The sequence below is a fragment of the Pelodiscus sinensis genome, chromosome 4 (genome assembly GCF_052426305.1).
Source record: "Pelodiscus sinensis isolate ZL-2025 chromosome 4, ASM5242630v1, whole genome shotgun sequence".
Classification (NCBI taxonomy): domain Eukaryota; kingdom Metazoa; phylum Chordata; order Testudines; family Trionychidae; genus Pelodiscus; species Pelodiscus sinensis.
Genome location: NC_143055.1, coordinates 98,994,039 through 99,019,767, shown reverse-complemented (window position 1 = coordinate 99,019,767; position 25,729 = coordinate 98,994,039). Strand labels below are relative to the sequence as shown.

Below are 25,729 nucleotides of genomic sequence, written 5' to 3'. Positions count from 1 at the left end.
CATCTACATGCTTTGTTAGTCTTTCATGTGCTACTAGACTATTTGTTGTTTTTAAAGCTTTTCCCGGGGAAAAAAAACTTTTCATTGTAAAGCACATTACTCGACCATGGCATTTAAAACGGCTGGAATATTAATGTTGAGTTTTCATATTATCATAAATTCTTGGAGTTTGGAAGAGTCCTTTCAAGCCAAAATGAGAATAGACAGTAAGGGGATAGGATCATGAAAGGCCATGGATTGAAATCAGGAACATTCAGCTCTAACCCTTGGAAAGAGGTACAGCAGAGCTTCTTCCCACTCCCTCCTTGGACAACTTTACTCTCAAACTTGCTGTCTTATTTCCTAGCCAGGGTTATTACTTGTAAAACTTTGGAGGTTGCCTCCTTGACATATTTGAAATTCTGAAGGCTGAATACTGTACGAAGATATTGTGAGCAGTGAACAAGACACTTTATGCTTTCTCTATTGTATGCAGAATCAGAAGTCTTTTGATGTTGATTATCTTGAATTCTAAAATTCTCAAGTGCAAAATACTTCTTAACTAAGGATGTTAGCTGTTTACATGATTAACAGATAAGCCCAGGCATATCCATTAATCCTACTGATTAGACACATGCACACCCTTGCTGCTTCTCTATCAGAGTCATCAGTGGGGGAGGACAGACCTCCCCTTCTCGTGCACCCCATGCTGTTGCCTGTGAGATACAGAAATGCTGGGAACAGGGGAGGGGCAAAAGGGAGCCAGTACACATTGAAAACCAGTTTTTAAGGTTGCTCCCTGCACATAAAAACTCCTGAGGAGCCACCTGCCCAAGCGCTGCTGCCTCTATCATCGGCTCCTGCATGCCCCCTGCATGTAAACATGTAATCGCTTAAAAAAAAACCCCAGCAGTTACATGTTTACACATTTAACATCCCTATTCTTAACTGCACTAAGATGTTAGGTATTCTCTGGTATTTGGAAGAAGTGTATGTACTGTTGTCTCCAGACTCTTAAATCCAAGTAGCATTAATCTGAGGATTGATCTATCCAAGAAGCTTTTTTCACGTTGAATTTGGTGCTCAATATGTAAGCTGCACTAAAAGTATGCAGATGGGGCAGTTGTGTCCTCTTTCAGTTTGCATCATTGGGTACGTACAGCAAGGGCTTTGTGCATGGTAAGAATCTGACATATCAGGCAGGTTTCTCAAGGTCCTATGCTGTAGTGCATTCTGAGATTTTTCTTTACTATATCTATATGGGATGCATAGTGGAAACCAGTGTAATTCTGGAATTTGGGATTTAGGATGGATCAGTTTCCAGATATCCTATAATCTTTCTTCGAGTGCTTGTTCATGCCATTCCAATCAGATGTGCGTGCACACGCATGTGCAGGAGCTGAAAGATTTTTTTGCCCCCATTAACATCAGTAGGGTCAGCTTGGGCACCCCTTGAAGTCTTGCCTTCATGGCCTGTTGCCATGCATGAGGCTCCACTGGCCCACACCCCACAGTAACAAGAGGGACACACAAGACTTCTAGCCCTTGTCTTCTTCCTCCCTACATGGTGCAGTGGCTGGCTCCTTTGTATTCTCCCCTACTTCCCATGGGTTGTTGAGTGTTGCAGGACCTACTTTGGAGAGTGGCACTGAATCTTAGCCTCCAAGTAGAGGACCTTTTCAAGCAGGAAATGCTCTGCACATACTGGCTCCCACCTGACTCCTACCCCTGTGGGAGACAGTGGGTGAGGGGGCTGATAGAGAGGCAGCAGCCGAGGGGGAGGGCAGTTGGTTCAGCGGAGCCAGTTCACATGGGGACCTGGCTTGAAAGCTGGCTCCCTGTGTGTACTGGCTCCCGCCTGCACCCCCTGTGCTCCCGTGCTGCTGCCTCTCTATCAGCAGTGGAGGTCAGGGGTTCTCTCCTTAGCATGGGCTCCTGTCTGTCCACCCCTTTTCACACACACACACACACACACACACACACACACACACACACACACACACACACCCCCCCCTTCCCCCCAGTCTGGTACCGCTTTGGGTTGGGAACTCGGAGATTTCACGACACACTGAAAGAAAAAGGAGTTACCTTTCTATATCAACATCTGTGAACTCAGGGCAATCCACCTAGCATGCCAGGTGTTCATACCTCATGTCAGGGACCACTATGTGGTGGTCGTGACAGACAACATGACTGCCCTGTTTTATTTCAACAGACAGGGTGGAGCCCAGTCGTTGCCTCTGTCAGGGACCCCTACAGCTGAGGGGCTATGGATAGTCCACTCAGGCCACCTAGAGGCTTTGTAGCTTCCTACGGTTCAGAACTAGCTGGTAGACTGCCTCAGCAGGTGATTCTTCACCTATCAGTGGTTGATTTGGCCGGACATCATCCACGCAGTCTTCCAGGTGTGGGGTTTTCCCCTAATCAACCTCTTTGCTACTTGCAGCAACAAAAAATGCCCCCTCCCCTGGTATTGCTTCTTCAGAAACCAAAGCCTAGGGTTTTGCTCATTCAGATGCTACACTATATGCCTTCCTAATCCTGTGGAGTGGACACCTGATTTGTGCATGCCTATCTTTTCCACTGGTAACAAGGTGCTTCTCAAATTTGCTGGACTATTGTTGTTTTTCTGGTGGCCCCAGCATGGCTGCTCCAGCTCTAGTATCCCACTCTGCTAGACCAATCAGTCCAAGCATCCATTCATCTGTCCCTCTTCCCAGACCTCATCATGTAGGACCATGATCACCTTCACCATCAGGACCTGCAATCTCTCTGTCTGATGGTCTGAAGGTGTCATGGTTGAACTCGGCAGAGCTTATCTGTTCAGAGCAGGTAAGTCATGTCCTCACCCAGCTGTATGCCTTCTACCAAAGCCATGTACCTGGCGAAATGGAAAAGATGAACGTGTTGGTGTTCCCAGCAGCACATAGATCCTACCCGTGCCTCTCTCCCATGTGCATTGGAGTATGTCATGTCCCTAAAACATAAAGGGTTTGCAACTTCATCCCTTGGGGTACAGCTAGCAGCAATTTTCACTTTTCATAGTGGTGAACTGGGCTGCTCTGTCTTAGTGAGATCCCTACTTGGGTGCTTCACAAAGGGCCTGGACAGACTCTGCCCACCAATCAAGCACCTTGTACTCGCACCAACAAGGGGACACACAGGACCTTATACCTATAACCACAACCTGATCCATTCCTCACGCATGTATCCTCCCTTTTGAGCTGCTGGTGCCATGGCCTTTCTTGTCTCTTCTCACCTCTGCCCAATGTGTGCCAGAGCTTCGGGCCTTAATCTCTAAACCTCCTTATAACTTTTTTCATAAGATAAGATCCAACTTGGACCTGACCCAACCTTCCTACCTAAAGTGGAGATTTTCACACCTGCCAGGTTATATTCCTGATAATCTTCTATCCAAAGCGCATAAGAGTTCACGAGAACAGAAGCTACCCTCGCTGTGTAAGAAAAGTGCTTCCTTTCTACATCGACCACGCCAAGCCCTTTCGGAAGTCAGCATTTTTCCTCCTGGATCATGGCATGCATCTGTACATTTTACGATCTGGCTAAAGTGCCCTGCTAACTATCATAACTAACACTCTGCATGAGCAAGCCTTCTTCAGCTGCATTTCTAGCTGAGGTTCCAATCCCAGAGATCTGCTGGGCGGCAACTTTGTCATCTAACCATACCTTCTCCTCACACTACACCATTGTGCATTAAACCAGGCAGGGTGCCGTGTTTGGTACAGAAGTGCTGCAGTCATCAACTCAGTGACTTAAGCCCCGCTTCCTTGGTAACACTTGTATATCCTGTAATTGGAATTGATATGAGCAAGCACTCGAAGAAAAAATGTTTACTTGCCTTCTCGTAACTCTTGTTCTTCAAGATGTGTTACTCATATCTATTCCATACCCAGCCTCCTTCCCTTCTGTCAGAGTAGCCAGCAAGAAAGAACTGAGGAGCAAATTTGTCGGCAAATTTGTAGAATGTCATATTGACACCACTACAGAGGGCTCCACAGCCAACCTACTGGGTAGTATGATAGAGGCAGCAGGGTGCGGGGGAGAAGCCACTAGTCAAGGGACTAGTTACTTACATCCCTATTCCAAATATGGTCCTTTGGTGTATACATTTTCCACTCATTATCCTTTGGTTCATGCTGTAAGATCAGATATTCCAGTACTCAATACAGTTCTTTTTTTCTGTGAAGGACTCTGTTCTGAAACTCCCACATTCTTAAGAGGTTACTTTTTGGGAATCACCTGAAGTGAAGCACCACAAGGAAACTTGAAGAAAAAGAGGATAGTCATCCTTTGAGGTGACTGGATTTTTTAGAGATGTGTGTTCTTGTGGTTGCTCCACTACTGAGCTCTGCTTCCCCCTGCTTTGGTGTTTCCTCTGTTGGATTTTTGGTAGAGAAGGACTTGAAGGCAGCAGCCCTATGTAGTCTCAGTAGTGTTATGAGGATATGTAGGGTTCATGCGCAGATGAAATGTCACCGCCTCCAAGAATTCAAATAACTAGACATGATGACTAACCTCTCCTTCCTTGTAAGCAGTGGCTTATGAACTTCCAGTTGAAGTCTGTGCCATTTGGTGCTCATGTACAGTGTTTTGAGGTATCTTAATCTTGACATTCAAAATTGCTTAATTAAAAGCATATGGCTTTTGTCCCAAATGCTGTCAGCATGTGGGTGCCTTGAATAATATATGTAAGTACAGGAAGTTTTGTTTGCTACCATAGCAAATAGCCGAACAAAACCAGTGAGAGTGGCTTTTTATTTTAGACATTTGATGTTGGGGGCAAGATTCTGCCACCGTTTTTTGAATTATGTACATACAGCCGGTCCCCGAGTTACGAGTGAGATATGGACCAAACACTTGACTGTAACACGAAGTGTTCATAACTTGGATCCTATTGAATTATATGGCAACCGCGCTGTTCGTAAGCGCGGACCACGTTCGTAACTCGGGAACCTCATTTACGACCTATTTGTCGTAAGTACGGATGGTCATAAGTGGAGGTGGTCGAAAGTCGGAGACTGGCTGTAATCCTATTTTGGCATAAACCCTTTGCATGTAGTCTATAGCATTAATCTATAAGCTTTTGCTTATCAGTTAATCGATTATACTATTACATCCCTAACCTGCTGTTAGTGCCCTTTTGTGCCTGTCACACTATGGATTGGCTGGGATAGAATGCAGAATCTTTAACCCAAAGTCACAGGTTTTAGTATGTAGTTGTGAGAAGAAATTAAGTTAAATGGCAGTTAAGCAGTGCTGCTTGCAGTAGGAATGTTAAATATCAGTTAATTGAATAGCCAAGGAGCCTCATGAAATTTTATCAGTTAGTTGACTATTCTGTAGTCCCCGGGGGCAGGGCCGGCAGCCATTGTATCAGAAGCAGCAGCGTAAGCTTAAAAAACAGCTCCCCTCGTGGACTGGCTGCCTGTCGCCCTGTGCTGCTGCTTCGGACACAGGCAGCAGCGAGGGGTGGAAGCAGTTCCTGTCTAGGAACTCCCAGGCCCGACGCAAGCCAGAACTGAACTGGGCTGCCTGCCCACTCAACTCTTAATACACTTGAAATACAAAGCTGAAACGGGTGTAGGTCACGGACCCAGCATGAGCCAGGACTGAACTGGGCTGACTGCCTGCTCGGCTCCTAATACACTTTAAATGCAGAGCTGCAGCAGTGGTAGTCCCGGACCTGTCACAAGCCAGGACTAAGCCAGGCTGCTGGCCAGCCTGCTAAAAAATTGACAGGCAAGGAGAGCGAAACGTGTGTAGTCTTTAGCATTAACCTATAAGCTTTTGCTTATTGAATTGGTTAATCGACTATACCATTACATCCCTAGTCTGCTGTTAGTGCCCTTGTATGCCTGTCATACTATGGATTGGCTGGGATAGAATGCAGAATCTTTAACCCAGAGTCACAGGCTTCTGTTACCTGAGGACCTCTAAAAGCTAAAAACGTTACTAAATTCTTTCCTATTTAGAAAATCCATTAAGAGGGAGCATAGGATATATGGCCAATGCTGTTTTCTTCAAATACATTAGAGTATGAAGATTTTTTGGCTGTTGTCTCAAATGAGAATGGCAAACTTTCACATAGCAAGCATAGCTCCAGATAAATTGCAATTGGATGCAAAATGCAGTAGTAGTAGCCTTGCAGTAGAATTTTTCATGACTAGTGAATGATTAGAATTTTGAGACTCAGTAGGCTAAATTATGTTTCATCTGGTTAGTTTGAATAGGCAGGAAAGTAGTTATTTACAAGAAACAAACATAAAACAGTTATGATTTGAACACTCTCTTGTGGGGTTTTAGTTTTCTTATGGAAGAATGATTTTACATTGTGTATATAAAATATATGAAAACATTTTGTTGGACTTCATTATCTTTTTTGTAATATTTATTTTAGACGTCTCAATCCAAATTCTGTGTCTGCATTTGAAGCTAATGAAGAGCTCAGTCTCCATGTTGCTGTGGAAGGCAAGGTTTACCTAACTGTTTATTGTCCCACTGAAGCTGCTAGCAGAGTAAGCAGCATGTCAGCCAGTGACAAATTAACAAGATGGGAAGTGCTAGGTGTCCAGGGAGCATTACTAAGTCACTTCATTCAGCCAGTTTACATCAGTAGTATACTTGTTGGTAAGCCTTTCTTTACTTATGTAAAATAATAATCGCTTAAGTCCTAACTTTCAGCTGTGATATTTCATTCTGGTTGCAAGAGTTTTCTATACTTTTTATTGAAAAAGAAACTAAATGTAAATATTTTTATACTTTAAAATTAAAGCTTAATGTCTTGGAGATTGTTTTTTTGTCATAATACCCTGCCTGTTACCACACATTAATTCTAAATTTCCTGGGGTTTGTTGGTTTTCCATGCAAACCTCAGTGTTTAAAAGTAAAATGTTACAAAGGCTGTGGTGGCATTTAAATTCAGACAACTTAAATAATTTGTATCTATGAAAATTTCCAATTATACGTGCCCATAATTAGTACAAAGTAGAGCTGGTTAAAAAGTGTGAACATTTTCTGTTGAATTGATAGGGGTGTTATGAAAAATGTCATCCACCTTAAAATCTAGACTAAAGCTAGTTGAAGAAAAACCTTTTGTAAGTCCTTTTACTTACTTACTTTTAAAAATTAAAGGTAGCTTTAAATTAACCATATCACTAAAAGTTGTGTAGTGTATATAAAGCCACTGCTTACGGTGATCTGTCTGCACATGGGTTTTTTTTAAAGGGGATGGAAACTGCAGTGATACAAGAGGACTAGAAATAGCTATAAAACAACGTGTTGATGATGCACTCATATCAAAGCTTCCCATGTTTTACCTGGTCAACAGACCTCATATTAGTTTAGTGACTGCTACGCATCCGGTTCAGATGGACTTGGAGCACAGATCTCTTAGTGTGAATTGGTCACAAGGGGACACTTCGTTGGAAATTGTGGACGGTTTAAATGGGAAAATCACTCAAAGGTTAGAATTTTTATACTATATTAAAATTAGTGGTGAGTCAGACTACTCTGTGTGTGTTTGTGCCTGTCTAAGTATTAACTCTCAAATGACAAATTCTCAACTGTGACAGTGAAGATGAGCCTGTTTAAACTCAAGTTAGTTTACTCAAATTACTCCATTTGAGTGAGCCTAACTCAGATGAGTAACTGCTTTGCAATATTGAAGCAATAGAGTGATTTAAATAGCAGCACATTCTCGCTTGCTTTCACCAGCCTGGGGGCAGAGGGTTGGGTTGCAGGCTCTGGTCTTGGGTTAAGGGATTTGGAGTGTGAGAGAGTCCCCTGCAGTTGTGGTGCAGGAGGGGGTTCTAGGTGCAGGCTCTGGGAGAGCATTTGGATGCTGGGGTGCTCCAGCTGGGCTTTGCTTACCTCAGGTAACTCCTGGGTGGTGGTGCAGTGGAGCTAAGGCAGGTTCACCCTCTCCGCTCTGTGGAGACAGGATACAAAGCAGGAGAAGGGGGCACCTTGGCATCAGCACCCCTCTCCTCCCTCCCCTACCCTGCACAGAAAGCACGAGGCCCCTAAAGGGCCAGCTCCAAGGCAAAGGGCAGGAGATGCACAGCAGTGGAAGGAGGGGCAGCTGAAGTGCCCACTCTTGATAGCCTCTTGGCCAAACCTGTCAGGATCACCTGTCAGGCTCCAAGATCTACTAGTAGATCCCGGTCTACTGGTTGGTGACCACAGGTATAGAAGATAAAAAATGTAACAAAATCCAGTGGCTGGATGCTTAAGATAAGCTGATTCAAACTGGAAAAAGTATGTAATTTATAACATTAAAGGTAGTTCATTGTGACAACTTAACAGATGTTTTGATGGTGTTTCCAGCACTGAAAAGCTTTACATTGTGTGGCTGTTTTAAAAAATCTGCTCTAGTCTAGTTCAAAGTTGAATGAATTTGCCTAAGTCCCATACACTATGCCAGTGGTCACCAACCGGAAGATTGGGATCTACCGGTAGATCTTGGAGCCTCTGACAGGTGATCCTGACAAGTTTGGTCAGGAAGCTATCAAGTGCTGGTACTTCAGTTGTCCCTCCACCCACTGTTCTGCTGCTCCTGCCCTCTGCCTTGCCAGCTGCCCCCCTGGGAGCCTCCTGCTTGCTATGCAGAATGTGGGAATGAGGGGGGGGCGTTGATGTCAGAGTGTCGCCCCCCCCCCCCCCACTCCTGTATCTATGGAGATCACACAGAAAGCAGGGGATGGAGGGAGCATGGCAATACAAATCTCTGTCACTCTCAAACACTGTGTGTGTCATTGTCACAAACACACACTGTCCTTCCCTCTCATCTCCTGACCCAACGTGTGTGTGTGTGGGGGGGGGAGTATTACTTCTTTTACTGCTTGCAAAGTGGGTTCTTTTGGGTTTTTGACTGGTCTGTGCATTTCATCATTTTCATTTCTCTCTCATGCTTAAATTTAAATGTTTTGAGTACTGAGTTCTCAAATGCCAAACCTGTTGTGGCTGGAGTCAGTGCCCCTGTGGTAATTGCTGCTGCTGGAGGTGGCTGGCATGTCCCTGCAGCCTCTGAGAAAGGCAGAGCAGGAGATCTCCACATGCTGTCCTTGCCTGCGGACACCGCTCCTGCAGCTCCCATTGACCAGTAACGGGGAACTGTTGCCAGTAGGAGCTGTGGGCTCAGTGCCGGTGGATGCGGGCTAGCACATGATGCCACGGAGCCACTGCTGTACATGCCAGCTGCTTTCAGGTGTGGTGCAGGGCCAGGGCAGGAGTAGGCCCTTTCCAGAGCTTGCACCCTGAACCCGTTCCTGGACCCCAATCCCCAACTCTGAGCTAAGCCTACAGCTCCCCTCCCCCCCCACACACACACTCCAAACTCCTTGGCCCAAGACCAGAGCCTGCATCCCAGCACCCTGCGCCAGCCTGGTGAAAGTGAGTGAGAAAGGGAGAGGGAGTGAGCAGGGTGAGGCCTCGGAGAAGGGGTGGAGAAGGGGCAGGGCCTCAAAGAAGGGGCAGGAAGGAAACAGGGAAAGGTATTTGGGTTTGAGGTGGATCTTACATTGCACTTAGACTGAAAAAGTGATCTCATGGTTAAAAAGGTTGGAGACCACTGCACAATGCTGAATTAAGACTAGATTAGAAGATCATAGTGATCCCTTCTTGCTTCAGAATCTATTAATCTAGGCTAACTGCACCCTTCCTACAATTAGACATAGTTAAAGAAGCAACATTTTGTCAGTGAAGTACCACAATGTGAAATTAACTAGTCCTTTATTGAAAGTAAAACTTTTTTTCTCCCTTTATCTCCCATCATCAGTACAACCTTGAAAAAAATTAGTACACTGAATAGTTCGTAACTAACACTAGCAATATCTCTGATTTAATAAATTACAAGATTGAAAGATTTGACCAACTTTCCAGTAGTTGTAATTATAGAGTTGTAAATATGCTACTTAATTCCATTATCTTTGTTCATTTCTGCTTTAAATGAAGATCGAACATATGTAGTTTGAAGCAAATGAAGTTTCAAATGTGGTAGTTGAAGCAAATAGAATCTGAATTGAATAACTTATTTCTTAATTTGCCTCATTGCTTTTTTCCCCCCTTGACTCTAGCTCGCCATTCAAAAGTGGCACTTCAATGGCAAGCCGTCTTTGCAAGGCTGCAATGTTAAGTCGTTACAAACTGCTCGCTAAGGAAGCAAAACGAGATGATTTGCTTGAAGCTAATACATATCATGAAGCAAAGGTAAGGCTAGTTAAAGCGGGGAAAAAAAGTAAATTCCATTTTAATGGTTTCTTTCAAGGTGCAGAACAGAGAGGTTCCGTTCTCCCTTCCTCCCTCCCCCTTCCCCCAACTTCCCTTGGTCTAGCAAACTCCCTTGTCCAGGATCGGTCAGGTCCTAAAAGTGCTGGACCAGAGAAGTTCAACCTGTACCTTATGTTACTGTACTGCTTGTCTTGTTCCCTGCTTCCTTAGAATCTCCTTCAGGCTTTCTTGCCTAGAGAATCTGTCTTACGTTTCTGGTTGTGACCAGAAGATTATCTGCTCAAGTCCTGCTGCACCTTTTAATTGAGCTTGCTATGCTTTGAGTGGCTGCTGCACTGCAACCATTCTATACAGGTTTGAGGACCCACCTTCATTGCTTCTTTTCAGCTGTGGCACGTGGTAAGGACAATGAGGCCATAAAGGTGGTCCACCCCAAACAGAAAAGTTCGTCTGGACTTATAAAAATTACCTTGATAGTGGCTAGATCTTGAATTATTGTTTGAGTTAAAAAGTCCATACAAAACTGTTCCTTAAGTTTACAATTTGAGAAATATCTTTCATTGGGTTAAAACTTTCATTTTGAGCTCCATCCACAAATGCCTGCCATCCATTTTCTCACAGCGGCTAGCTTGATAATTGACACTGTAAAGTTCTGCAAGCTTTTGTTTCTCTCATAGTGCTAGAGAATTGCTTGTTTTGCCTGTGTGCATGAACTGTTCTCCCAGGGGTTACTCTGGTGGGAAAGGGGTATCTACAGAAGTCAAGGAGAAGATAATTCATCATCGGAGTTTGGGATTGTAGTAGTTTGAGTCAGCAGGAGGCCATGCTAACTCACCATAACTGCAACAAACATGATGAGATCAAACCACAGGCTGATTTTTACCAATTTTTTTCTCCTTTCTAGTACATTTTAAAAAAAAACACCCTTATTTCTTATAATCTGTCAATCCAGTCTTCTACATTTCTTGTTTTTGCATTCAATGAGCAATGGCGTCTTGAGCATCTTTTAAAGTCTTGAAAGTAGTGTTTTGCTAAAGAAATCTTAGGAGCACAATATATTGAGAAGGGCAAATCTTGTGGCCATCTGTAACAGTTCTTCAACTTTTTTCCTTTTTAGGTTAAGTCAGCATCATACCAGGAAGCTAAACATTTGCTGAAAAGCTACTTAGAGCAGCATGGCTATGGATTGTGGATTGTGAAGTCTCCACTTATTGAACAGTTCAGCATGTAACTACTAAACTGATATATTTGGGTTTTTTTATTTATTTAAATAAAAAGCTAATTTCATGAGTAAAATATTTGGATATTGGTAGTCTTAATCTTTCCAATCAGTGTCATTTACAGTGATAATAAGTGAATGGCTTAAATACTTTTTTGTCAATTTAAACAAAAATATTAGACTACCTCTGGTGTCTTGGGTACGATTTACTTGTTACAGTTGTATGTTTTAGACTCACAAAGCTGCTATTAAAGAGTTTTATCTGTATTGTTTTGTGTTTGTTCTCTGAAGCCCCTGAGATTTTTCCTGGCATCTTTGCAGTGCCACAGATTATACTCTTTCTGCTTCTCTCAGCTTTTTTCAAGTGAAATTTCCGAGAAATGTGGCTATCTTCAGAGGATGCTATTAATGTTCTTTCATGGTTTAGTTGTAAGAGTGAAACACATTTTGATCTCAGAAATCAATATTACGAACTTAATGAGAAGTGACAGTTTTTAATACTGACTACGCATGTTGGGGTTAATTTAAATCAGTCTGTATTGGAATGCCTTAAATTAGGGTTAGGGTTAGGGTACACTTTATTATACAAGTCAGTGCAGGAAGATAATGAAAGCTTCCTTTATGCTTTGTGGTAAAACTTCAGTAGTGTTAAAACAAACTTTTACTTTTCAGAAATTATACTTTTGGTGTTTATCAATGTTAAGCATTTTAGCTTCCTAACTTTTTGGTGAATTCCGTAATAATGGAAAAATACATAATTGATAGTGTTGGACAATGAAGTCTTTAACCATAATAAGTGTTGCATAAGTAACGGTGAAAGTTTCCCTGTATTACATTTGACAATGAGCTTTGCTCCTGACGTGGAAAATAGACCTGGGATTTTCCTCTTAGTCCTCTGAGGCCAGCAGTGAGCCTTACTAACTTTGTTGCATCCTGTGAGGACTGGGATTACAACCATCCTCAGTCTTTTTCCTTATCTAAGGTGTGTTAAAATTTCTGAATTAGCTTCCTTTAAAGTCAGTGTTCAGTTTTTTGGTGAAGTACCTGTTTTTAGGGAATGATATAATTTAATGGGTTTAAGGATTGTTTCCTGTACTACTAGAATTCTATTAACAAATTACTCGATCAGACGAGATCCCTACAGGTAACTTATCTAGATTAATGTCAGAGAAGCTCTACTAAATAGCCCTATATTTGCTGTAAGCAGTACTGCAACTGAAGCTATGTTTTATAAAAATGTTGTGCCACACTAAGTAGCTGCAAAATTTTGTAATTCACTAAGCAGCTGTTTTTCTCTCTCTTTCTGATTAGTGTCTCCCAGGCCAGATCTGCATCTGTTTTTTTTCCCCTTCTCAAAAAAGAAATGTTGTTTAATGACTATGTGTTAATTTGTCTATTTTCTATATTAAGAAACAGTTGTATTTTTATTGTCTTTCCATCATTGGTCTCTGTAGAAGTTTCTGGATTTCAGATGGTAGTGCGGTATCTTGAAATAGGTTTCTCTTCTAGAAGTTAGTGTTGATTCCACGGACTCATTTCTGTAGGCTACAAACAGCCATCAGATGTCAGTGACTTTAAGTCACTATACCAGTGTAGAATACAGGCAACATAGTGACAGAGGGGTGAAAAATGGGTGTCTTCCATTATACATCTATTGAGCAAATTCATTCCATAGATATAAAGCATCAGTAGCAAAACTGTTAAACAAAAATAGGTGCATTTTCTTTAAAATACAGTAGTAATACTTGTTTGTTTTCAAGAATTTTTTTTTAAAGGGTGTTAAAGTTAAACGTACTTTTTATGTTTTTGTATGGAATGTTGTACTTAAAATAATTACGTTTAATTTTACTCTTTGACTTTGTATTTCACACCATAAGCTGAAAGCTATACTTATGTTTAGCCTGTTTCATATTGTACTCAGACTGCAGTACTATTAAGTGGGTTTCAGCTTTTTGTTAAAGAGGATGTTCTAAGAAAAAAGCCTGCTTTTCATTTTTGTGTGTTTATACCAGTACCTGCTTATATGTGGTTGAGTAAAATGAACGGTAGGACCTTCAATAAAACCAAGACTTCCATTAGATGTGGGTTTTTTATTTTCTTGATATAGGAAAGATGGTTTCAAATAAGAGGGGGGTTTGGAGACATGAACTGTCAATGAATTAAAATGTTTTTGCCTTGCTCAGTTACTTAAACTGGTACCAACTCTTGAAAGGTAGAATTAATGACATCACCTTTTTTTCCCTGATTTATTTCTGTTTTTTCTAGTTACACAGCTGCTTTTCTCACATGCAACAAATGGGTAATTCTTTTCAATTTAGAAACTCTCCAGTGGTGGTGATAGGAATTACAGGACCATGCTATAGCCTTGACCTCAGGTCACCAGAAGTTCTGCATCTTCCTGCAGAATAAGTTGGCAGTTCTGTTTCTCCCGTGGGCATCTGGGAGCCTAGGCAGGAGAATGTTTGCCATCCCAAACTGCCAGCCTGGCTGTGCCCATGCTCCAACCCCAGAATTCCTATTATAGGCATTCTGGGGATGGAGTGTTGATGCCCCCAGCAGCCATGTTTCCTATGCTCTGGGGTGGCTCAGGCTGCTCACTGCCTGCCCTCTCTGCTGTGCCGGGGAGGCTGGAGCCAAGTTGCCACTTCCCTTGCTACCGCTCAAGGGGCCAAGCAGGCTTGGGCCAGCTCGGGCTGCGTGGCCTCTTCTCTCCTGACTGCTCGGGAGGCTGGAGCCACATGACTGCCTCCCTTCCTGCTGCTCCAGGGATCAGGGAGGCTCAGGCCATGCAGCCTCTTCTTTTCCTACTGGGGAGGCTGAAGCATGCATGCATGCATGTATGCTTTTATCCTCTCTGTGGGTGGCGGGGGGGGACAGGCCTGGAGATGAGGCTAGGGGCCTGCCTGTCCCAGTCCCAGCTGTACTGACGGCCCAACTTTCTCTCCATTTTTATAACTTCACTTCGTGAAAATCTATAACAAAGTAGACTCTTCATCTTCAGCTATGTCTTCATTGTCAGTTAAATCACAGAGATGTTTAAACAAAAACAAAAAAACTTGGAAGACACAAGTTTTGCCCCAAGTACCAGTGGGAACAGTGTATGCTGTTGGCAGAAGTATTTTGTCGACAAAAAAAAAAACAACAAAAATGGTGTCTACACTGCCTGACTTTTAGCGACTCTGCTGTAGTAACATAACCATATCACTAAAAGTTGTGTAGGGTATATAAAGCCACAATGTGAAATCTCCAGACCAACGAGATTAACCTTGTGGTGCTGTATCTCTCTCTAGCAGGCTCGTTATGGTATCAGAAAAGCGCCGCAAAGCAGTAAGCCACATCTAAGAGGTACAATATTTCTAAAATGCAGCTTCTCCAGAGAGTGAGGTATAACTATGCTGTGCTGCATAGTAACGCTAGTATTGGCCAGATCATGGGATTCTGAGTTGGACCAGTATGTTAGGAACTTAACTCCTCCACATCAATCTACTACTCTACCATTAGAAGGCTGAAGCAGGAGCATGAGAATTCCAAATTATAAAAGAACACCTTCACAAGCTGTGATAGTATGGCTTGCAAATTTGAGAGAGACTGGGGTCCCAAAAACATAAAGCAAGTCTCTCCTTCAGGAAAAAAAAGTAATTCGTGGATTTTAAGGGGCAAGTGGTATAAAAATCAGATTTATACTATCACAATGGAAAGGTAAAGGAGAAAAGGTATGTTTGCAGTGGATGCTCACAGTATACTGCAGTGGTAAGAGGTCCGCGGTCACCTTCCAGGTGATCCACAGCTTGAATTCAGCCCCCCGGCTCCTCTCCCTGCCCGTGCAACAGGGAGCCTGTGCTGGTGCACCAGACTTGTCCCCCTCCTATAAGGTTGAAGTGCCAGCACTGTCTTCCCTCCTGGCCTGACTCCTGTATCCACACTTTCTCCTGCACCCTCCCTTCTGGCTACACATTGCACCTTCCTTTGCTCTTTCCCCTCTGCCTTGACCAGACACTCAACTCTCAGCCTGCTCCTGCATCCTACCTCCCATCCAGACATCACACTTTCACCTCCTCCTGCACCCCACCTCCCTCTCAGATCCTGCATCACCATCCCTAACCTACTCACTGGCAGCTCTGTCCCACACATTGAACCCCTCATTTTTGTTCTTACCCCCAGGTCCCCGGGGGGGGGGGGGCACAAAATCCACTCACCTTGGAACCCAAGAATATTAAATCCAGCCCATAGGAAGCCCTAAACCTCAGTTCTCCCTGTCCCCATCCGCCCATCCCATGGGGCTGAAGTACCAGAGGAGTGAGGTGTCTTGTGGCCACATTGGTGAGGATTAGAAGTTTCAAGGGGGTTTTTTGTTGCTTGCTTGTGTGGTCCCCAACTGATTTTTCTGTGGGTCAGTGGCCAAAAAAAAAAAGGTCCCCTACCCTTCCATAAATAGACATTTAAAACCTTTTGTGATGGACATAAATTAATATTGTAGAAGTTTGATAACTAATATGGGAAAGTTAAAGTGCTTACTCTGTTAAATAATTTAATATTTCCTTTCTTGCTGGTTAAATTAAACCATTCTCCCTAGTTGCAGCACTAGTAAAATGGATTGGGTGTAATTATGTAATTACAGTGAGTTTCCATTAGCAATTAGTGGTCCACAGAAAGGTTTGCATTGAGCCAAGTGAGCCACAGGCCAAAAAGTTTGAGAACCACTGATATAGGGCATTCTTTACAGTGCATTGTAGCAGATTAATTTCCTTTCTCCCACTTTACAATATGTCCAGATGTGCAGGGAAGCTTAATATGCTGCTATTGAGACAGAGTAGCATCTATGTGAGTGGTTCACTTAATTTTTCCATGCACTTCCCATGCGCTTAGAGATTCTTTCATAGGTGTGTCTGGCTCACATGTGCACTCTATATAATCTGGTGATACACAGAGGATGTATAGGGCTACACAGCAAACATCCCTCAATTTCTTCTCAACTGCTTTGGCCTGAGGCAGAGCCCTAACATTTCCACCTTCCATGCCTCAGCTATTGCTGTAAAGTCTTTTCTTACAGTTAGTGTTATTAGTATGCAATTAGTTAAAAAAGTAATGAGAAGATTGACTTTGTTTCTCTCCTTCTATTTGCTTGGGAAACCTTACTTGTCTGGTGGGATATATGTGGCTTTCCAGGCTTCTAAGACTGCCTCTCTTTTCAAGAGAGAGTATCTGAAGCACCTGAAAGGTACTCTGAGCATCATAGCTAAATGCAACTTGGAACAGATTGTTTAGCATAAATAGTCACTGCATAGTCTAAGAGACGGTTCTAAGTAGAGTGGCCCTTTCACCCCTTTTTGTCCTGTGACTCAAGAGATGTTACCAATCGTTGTCGTAAGTCAGAAATCCAGTAGCTCTGAGTGAGTTGATTTTTCATGTCTACCAGGGTTATGCTCTTCCTCCATAGGCCTTTTGTATAGGATGCTTCCAAGTGGATGGAATGTGCTATCTCACAAGCATACAAAATAAACTTGCAAACCATCTCAGCAGGTCCTTCCGCAACCATGAGATGGCCATTGAGTTGGACAGTATATATTTCATCTTCCAAGGATGGGGGGGTTTACCACCAGGAGCAACAGGAAATATACAATTTCTGCTCCTTCCAGAAGCCAAGCTCAGGCTCCATATCAGATACTTTCATGCTTCCCTGGGTGGATTGATTCATGTATCCTTTTCCTTTAATGCTACTTGTCCACAAAATGCTGCTCAAGATCTGCAGACACAAAGCAAGGGTAATTCTGTTGGCATTGGTACACCACACTGATGGAGCTGTCAATGAACACCCTCATTGCACTGTGTCTGCACCCTGACCTGATCAAACAGGAGCTCAGTCTCCTCCTGCAGCAAGACCTCCAGTCCATCCATCTCATGGTTTGGAAGCTTCATGGTTCAGAACCAGTGAGGGAGGTGCTGCCTGGTAGCAGAAAACCTTCCTCCAGGGCCACTTACCTGGCTAAGTGGAAAAGGTTCTTGTGCTGGTGCAAGCAACATCACTTACCTCTGCTTCAAGCACCAATACTGCTCATCCTGGAATACTTACTACATCTTAAGTACCAAGGGCTGGAAGGATTGTTCACCGGGGTACAGTTAGTGGTAATCTTGGCGTTCCATCTGGGAGGCCTAGGACACTCGTTATTCATCTGCACCATGGTAGTGCCCTTCCTGAAAGGTTTGGAAAGATTACACCCGTATTCACAACCACCTTATACCTGCTTGAGATCTCAGTCTGGTCCTTTCTAGACTATGGGACTCTCTTTCAAGCTGCTTGCCACATGCTCCCTTCAATATATTTTATGGAAGGGGCATTTCTGGTGGCCTTCACATCAACCGTGAGGGTGTCCAAGTTGAAGGTGCTAACATCTGACCCTCTCCACTCCCCACTCCTACACAGTCTTCCGTTGGAAAAGCTACAACGCAGACAACACCCAGTTTTCCTATCCAAAGTAGAGTCCCAATTCTACCTGCTGGTTTTTTATCCCAAATCTCATGTTAGTGTACATGACTAGAGGCTACACTCTCTAGCTGTCTGGAGGCTGTTAAAATTCTACATCAACTGCAAACCTTTTAGGAAGTTAAATCGACTGTTTATAGTGGTGGCAGATGGAAGGAAGAGTTTTTCTCTTCCAATCTCATCACAGTGTACCTTGTCATGGATCACAGACTACATCCATATCTGCTATGTACTGGCCAAAGTGCCAGCCATAGTGCTTATGGCCTATTCAGCAAGAGCACAAGCCTCGTCAGGTGCCTATCCACAAAGTGACAACCTAGTCTTCAGTGCACATGCTTACCACTCACTGTGCTGTCAACTAGCATGCCAGAGATGATGATGCATCCTTTGGCAAAGTGGTCCTGCAATTGGTGATTCCTTAATTCTGGCCCCACCACCAGTAGAGTCATTTGATTTGGATTGAAGGTTACTCACCTTCTCATAACTGTTCTTTTGGATATGTGGTGTTCGTGTTCATTCTAGGAATGTTAAATTGTGGTTATCTGACTAATCGTGTAGCTGATACACTTTTTATTGACTACACAATTAGTCAACAAGGACTGCTCTGCAGAGCCACAGTGGGGTAGCTCCAGGAGCCAGCTTGAGCTGGGACTGATCATTAGGCATCGTCTTCAATTTTTCATCATTCATGACCCTTATTTATGTCATCAGATTCAATGCAACCTTTGGCTCTTCAATATTGTCTTCAGTTCTTGACGCTATTTCAAAGCTCCCTCCTCCTCCTGAGAAGACTGCTCAGAAGTCACCCGAGGTGGCGTATGCATGGGGACACAACTTGAAGGAGGAAGAGAAGAAAATAAAGACACTGTTGCTTTGAACTGTTTAAGGGACACTTAGGTAGAGAAGAAACAGGAGGACTTGTGCACTCTATATAGCCTTGGTGTCTAGCATAAGGCAGCTTAGGGTGCATGTGTGGATCAAATGAACCCTGTTAGCTGAAAATCTCCAATCTAAGGCTTACGAGGTGCACACACACAAGTTGGAGGTAGGGATATATATGTCAAAGAATGGCAGTTACAAACTAACATCATTTTCAGTGTGATTACGGTATATTCTTCCTTATTTTGTTCTTGAGTGATGCCCAGAGGTATACTCTGTCACGAAGACCTGAGAATACGGATATTTTTAGTAAGTCATGGATAGGTCATGGGAAGTACTCAGTCTGTAACCTGTCCATGATTTGCAGTATGACTAAATCTTAGGTGCACGGGTAGAAAGGTGCTCTGAGGGGGGCAGGTGATTGAGGCAGGCAGACAGCAGTGCACAGTCCAGGACTACTGTTACTGTTGCTGGACAGCAGGTGATACTGGTGGTGGCCCAAGACAGCTCCAGCAGCAGCTGGTGCAGCTGGCCCAGAACCACAGCAAGCTGCTCAGGCGATTCCCAGGCCAGCTATACTTGCTGCTACAGAAGTCACGAGCCATGAAAGTCCCAGAAAGTCATGGAATCTGTGACCTCTCTGATGAACATGCAGCCATACTTAGACCTCATTTGATGATGATGTGGATGGAATTACATCACAACTCATCTGAATGGTCATTCATTGAACTACCACTCATTCATAGACTGAAAAGAGAGGGAAAGCACTGCTGCCACAGTTTTTAAGTCTTGTCTTCCGGTCTGATTTGAAAATACCAGTTATTGGGGTCAGACAAGGTGATCAGCCTTGTATGTTTCAGTGCAAGGGGCTACTTAACATCAGAAGCAGCTTCAGGTGTATTTTCTCATGAAGTAGGAGGGTAACTATTCCTGAGGATTTTTGTGGAGTGGAGAGGACAGGAAAATGCACATATATCTTTGTTTTGTTTGAGCAACAATAACAGTATGTTTTTTTACATATTCCTATGCAGTTTCACATTTACCATATAGGAGAAGATACAGACCACAGGATGTGTTGTGAAAAGCTACAGGAAATGTGCTGACCACTTGGTCGTACTGAACATGTAAAAATAGATGTTTTGCTGCAAGCATTTTGGTACAGCAGAATCATCTGTCTCAATTTCTCCATACAGCTGCAGTTTATGGATCAATCTCTTGAGTGTTCTAGTGCTATGAAAGAATATCATGTGGAAAATGCCAGTGGAGCTATAAACATTTGAGTACCTGAGAGGTTAGTACAGAAGTTTTTGTTATGACTGAGAGGTGTTTTTAAAAAATATAGTGGATTCAAAATGCTTATGTAACCATATTAAATGTTAGCATCTCTACAAAGAAAAATATTTTTTAAAATAATCAATGAGGCTTATTTTCTCTGCCTCTGCTAATTAAAAAGTTATGTTTACTGTTAATTTAAGACTAATAGATGTGTAACTCCAAAGCATATAATCTGGTATACAATGTGAACAATTAACTGGCTGGACAAACAATGAAAAGATTGGTTTCTGAATCTTTTCTATATCATACACAAATCGTAGTGCACAAGAATTTAAAATCAATGAATTGTTAAAGCAGTTTTGTTGTGTAATTTCTCCTCTACTGAGGCTTTGTATCTGTTTTTATTTCAAAATTCCAGCTAGATTAAATGTCTTAAGTATAATTAGGCATTACTTAAAGATATAGTGGGACCGATGGTTTTGTTTAGTTTAGAATCCAAAAGTATGATGGATCATTCTGCAAGTTACATAGATTTGGTCAGCATTTGTAAGGTGATTGAGCAGAAATCTGTTTCTAAGGCAATCTCAAACTGTTCAGTTATAAAAAAAAAAAAAATTGAATCTTTGTTTCTTGTGATTTTTTTTTTTTTTCCCCTGAAGGCGCTCTTCAAAACATCTATTTGGGGTCTTTCTTATCAGTTTTGCGATAGCTGTTCTACATCCCAAGGATAAATCTTCTATTTAATTTATTTAAAACTTCCCAAAATAGATTTTTTAGCAGTGTCAGTACTGATTTGTTCTTTTTAGTTATAGAATTCTTATTTGATTCAAAGTATAAAGCTGAAACAGTGTGCTTATGTACAAATATTAACTGAATATGACTTTTCATCAAGTGGTCTCATGTGGCCCGTCAGTTTCCCCATTGGTTCCTCACCTAAATGCCATACAGCCATTTTGTCCATTCACAATGTTCTAGAAGTCTGGAATTTTTTTTCCAAATAAAATAAACTTAAAACCTATCCCAAAAACAGTCTACCCAATTACCCTGTTATCAGGTCTTTCCCCCAATCCTTTCTTGCCTGTAGGCAAGTAGTGGGCAACCTGCGTACAAGTAGAGTCCTGCTCAAGAGACTCCTAGCTCTTAAAGGGCAAGCCCCCCTGGAACCTTCCTAGCTAAAAATAACATTGTTAAAAATTTGCTACAATTGCTCTTGATTAAGGTAATCAAGTAGTAGTAAATGTGGTGGTGGTAGTATTAAACATGTATCTCTGTGAAACCTTTATAGCACAGGAATAATATTTTTTGTTTGTTTATATTGAACTTTATCACCAAACAAATTAAATTGTAGAATCGAGGCCTAAACTAGGTTGGGAGAATTATTTCTCTTCTTAGTGAGCCTGCATGATTCTTATTGGCATTAATGGAAAGTAGTGTATGCACATCAGGAGGAGAATTAACACCTTTGTGCTTCTTGTCCTGAAATCTCTTCTTATGAATAACACTTGACTGCTATAGCATATGTGGTAACAGGCTAGAATGCACACACTCAAATTCCAGCATGTGCATTTTTCTCTTCAGTGGTGGATTATTAAGAATATAAAATAAATATGGACTAAAAATATTGTACTGCTAGCCATGTGTTTTTTGCTTTGAAATTTGCAATGTATAACATCAGTGAACTGAGAACCTTGCAGGTTAAAAGGGCTAAGTTATTTCTTTGGGTATTAGGAGACATTTTAAACTACAGTGGCTTGAAAAACATTTCAGCAATCTCACTACTATGAAGAATATTGACTCTTTAGCACCAATACCTGGTATTCTCAAATACAATAAGTAAATGTTCTGTTGCTGTGTGGAAACAGAAACATTGTCTGTAGGTGAGACTTGAGATTTACAAAAAAAATGAAATTGAAAACATATACTTTACTGTAGATCTTTAATTGGCCTTGTGGTTTTTTTAGTAAGTTGCGTGAACTTTGATCTTTGTTTTATAGTGGCATGTTGCTCCAAGCTTTTCTAGACAGGTTGCTGAAAGAATTTTTACAATGGGGGTTGGATAGCCACTGGACTAATTGTAAATCCTGTATATATAATGGAAATGCACATCCCTCATCCCTAGTTCAGCACCTCTTCATAGACATGCAATATGTTACTAATGAACAGACTTAAACAAACATTGCACCACCTACTAATGTCTCTGGGTGTTTTGCAATCATTTTACAGTAAAACTCCGGTGGTCCGGCATCCAGTGGTCCGGTACGCCTGATGGTCCGGCACCAACTGCAACCCGGAAGTGCTCCGGCAGCTGCTTCAAGTTGTTAGAGTAATTGATTAACTGCGGCTGGATCCACAGCCGACACGCAGTTAATGTAACTTTCTTCTCTACTGCCGGGACGGGGGGCCAGGGGAAGGTAGGGGTCGGTGGAAGAGGGGGAGAGGGAGCAGGAGGGGGCGAGGGTGTGCCAAAGCAGCCGCATTCAGGACGTTCTGGTCAGTTACAGTCACTCCGGCTGGATCAAACTGACCAGAACGTCCTGAATGCGGCTGCTTTGGCACACCCTCGCCTCCTCCTGCTCCCCCTCCCCCTCTCCCACCGACCCCTACCTTCCCCTGCCCGCCCTCCCCCCGGCAGTAGAGAGGAAAATTACATTAACTGCGTGTCGGCTGTGGATCCAGCCGGAGTGACTGTAACTGACCAGAACGTCCTGAATGCGGCTGCCTGCCTGTCACCGCCTCTCCTCTTCCGCTCACAGGCTCTGCCTCCCTGCAGCAGGAGGGAGGGTTTGGCACACTCCCACCCCCTCCTCCGCTTCTCCTTCGACGAGACCCGCCCTGCCAGAGTACCTCCTGATAGTCCGTCATTTCTGATAATCCGGCACCACCTGGGTCCCAAGGGTGCCGGATTATCGGAAGTCTACTGTATATACTTTTTAGAAAGAAAAATATGGCTGAAACTAGAATAGCAACTAAAATATAAACTAAAATCTAGCATATGGACACTACAACTTTCCTCCAGTTCCTGATGCTGCCCCAGCCAGTTAAAATTCACCGTACTAAATATAAAAATTGGTAGCTTGGAATCTGGCTATCTGCCAGAAGGAATAATTTCTTATTTAGCTTCACCATCTTCTGAAAATGTCCCGCCACATTTAAAACTTTATATTTAACACACCCCCTTACAACTCCTTTTCTTTTCATGTTTATTTTGTGTGTATATTTTAAGTGGGGTCTGTTTTATTTTATTTGCAGTGCGCTCTTCTGAACATTTTGGCAGGGGAAAAAGACTATAAATAGAAATATTATTCCACAAAGAACAAAAGTGAGATATGACAAAGAAAACTACTTTGTAATAATTCTGTTTGATATAATTATCTTATCCCCTTTGTGCTTTCCCCTTCCCTTCTGAATTCAGTTTTCATCTTATTGCTGTTAGTTGTTAGGGCAGCATCAGATCAGTGAGAAGAAAGTGGAGGTGGTTTGTACATGGTTTTGATGATTGACAGTCTTCTGCCTCTTGAATCCTAGTGGGTGGAGACAGAACACTCTACCTTAGACAGTAAAGGAAGAGAAGATGACTAGAGCAAACAGAAACACCAGTACTGTAAGTAATTTTACCAGTTTTGACAGACAGCTGCCATTATAGATTGTTTTCTGATACTTGCCACAGTAGAGAAAACTGCTGCTTTTTTCCAGTTACTTACAGCGTGTTCTGAAATATGACTGTGAATACTCCATTTCCCACCCACTTAGTAAAACACTTCAAAGAAACAATGATGAACTGATAACTGTACAAGTGTAGCTTGATTTCCTTAATTACAAATTGAGTTGTTGTCTACACTGAGTGGTGGGTTTTTAATTGTAAAAAGGTACTCAGCTTACTTGTTTCCTTCTGCATATATTTTTTTTTAAAGGTCACATGTCTGACTCTATTTTCATTCAGAAAAAGTGCATTTCAGAGCTTGCACAAAAAGGCTTTATGTAAAAAAATGTAAGAATAATGTTTGTCTAGAATATATTATTTGGCAACTCCCTTTTTTGTTGGATTAAAATGACTATGAAAATGTTTAGGGCCCTGATTTCATATTTGGAGGTTTATTTATGTCCATTATTGATATTTGGACAGCTTTCCAAAGACCTTCCAGTGTCTCAAAAACAGGCCTTCTCTTTTGAGTTTAAGCATTGATTACTGCAAAGCTTTTTATACAAAGATGTAACTGGGAGCCTCAGCAAAAGAGTTTTAGAAAGAGACTTGCTAGTTTTCTGCACTTGTTTCAATACTTGCCTTCTATATAAGCTACATATTGATTTTTATGCAAACATTAGATGATATTGTATTTTGTTGGATAGAATTTCTATAGAGCCTTTAAAAAACACAGCAGTAAAGTCACAACTTATCTCCACGTGACTCATGTTTAATCTGTCACAGGAACTCTTGTGTACAGGTAGATGCTCTTTTTAACTAGATTTCTCCATGTGATTCACTCACTGTGCCTGCCACCAGTTAAATAAGCTTTGTAAACTTAGATGAGCCTCATGAAGAAACAAATCAGTAAACATAATTACACCTCTGAAAATTGTACACATCTTTATTTTCTACCATATACATTAATAAATCATGAACTATTTTTAAGATCGTATTTCAATAAATAGTTGATTTGAAGTATAGTAATTTCATGAGAACTAATAGGCTTAATCACAAACACACACAATAGTTGAGAGCCCGTAGGGCTTACAGATAGAATCAGATGTCTTTTTACAGCAGAAATGTTTGCTTAACACCTGTACTCAAAGGATATGACAGTGCCAGTTGGACAACAAGTTAATAACCCACAGGGTAAAAATATAAATTATAATAATTAAATATTTAAATAAATAAGGTAGAAGTTACAATGACAAATGTTATCCACTTTTTTGACTGAAGTAATTAGTGGCTATTCGCTGTACATAGCTTGCAGAAGTTGCCGCAGTCCTTCTAGAAATTCTTGAGTGTTTTTCTGTTGGCAGCCTTCACAGACCTTTCTTTCCTGTATTTTCTGCAATGAAAATATGTGCCTGGTTAATTATTGTTTTGTGATATTTCAGTCATTGACTAGTAACAGTGGTAATGAATGAACCTGTACATACTGAGTTTTCTTCCAAAATGAGACCTAGAATGTTTGTTTGAAGTTTTTCCTTTTTGCTAAGGAGAGGTATTCATATAATAAAATGAGCCACAGACACTGGGATCCTCTGTGGCAGTAAAATATATTACTACCTCAATTTATTCACTTTCGGTAATAATAATTATAGTTGGTTAATAATGCAGCTGAGGTAGATTTCACTTTCTAACCAGAGCCAGAATGATATTTCTGAAATATCAGGTGGCCCTCTCTTAGCCATTTTTTCTGTTGGTGTTTTTTTTTTTTTTAAAGATTAGGAAGACTAGCTAGGCACGTTGAATTTAATGATAGGCAGCTTAATAAAATAAATTATGAATCTCTATTACAGAAAATTTTGATTGTAAACATTATACAACAAAGGAGCACAAATGATACCTTGGTCCTAGTGGATTATATACATATACATTGCTACATATGTAAAACATTAGATATTTTAGACTATTACACTGCCAGAAATTCTCAAGAAAATCTAATACACATTTGAAAATC

The 25,729-nt window shown here is 41.8% G+C and overlaps 1 protein-coding gene and 1 long non-coding RNA gene across 3 annotated transcripts in view; both read left to right on the top strand.

Moving 5' to 3' along the window:
• ADAD1 (adenosine deaminase domain containing 1) overlaps positions 1 to 13,524 on the top strand; it is a 31,083-nt gene extending 17,559 nt beyond the window's left edge. For both annotated transcript variants that reach the window (XM_006125601.4, XM_075929843.2), the window contains exons 9-12: positions 6,398 to 6,627; positions 7,225 to 7,462; positions 10,074 to 10,206; positions 11,345 to 13,524. In XM_006125601.4, coding sequence (XP_006125663.3) covers positions 6,398 to 6,627; positions 7,225 to 7,462; positions 10,074 to 10,206; positions 11,345 to 11,458 — 715 coding nt within the window. In that variant the 3' untranslated portion in view covers positions 11,459 to 13,524. The remainder of the gene's footprint in view (positions 1 to 6,397; positions 6,628 to 7,224; positions 7,463 to 10,073; positions 10,207 to 11,344) is intronic.
• Positions 13,525 to 19,966: 6,442 nt separating this feature from the next.
• Positions 19,967 to 25,729, top strand: part of LOC112546211 (uncharacterized) — a 101,778-nt gene continuing 96,015 nt past the window's right edge. The window contains exons 1-2 of the long non-coding RNA XR_003089851.3: positions 19,967 to 20,097; positions 23,607 to 23,682. This is a non-coding gene — a long non-coding RNA (uncharacterized LOC112546211). The remainder of the gene's footprint in view (positions 20,098 to 23,606; positions 23,683 to 25,729) is intronic.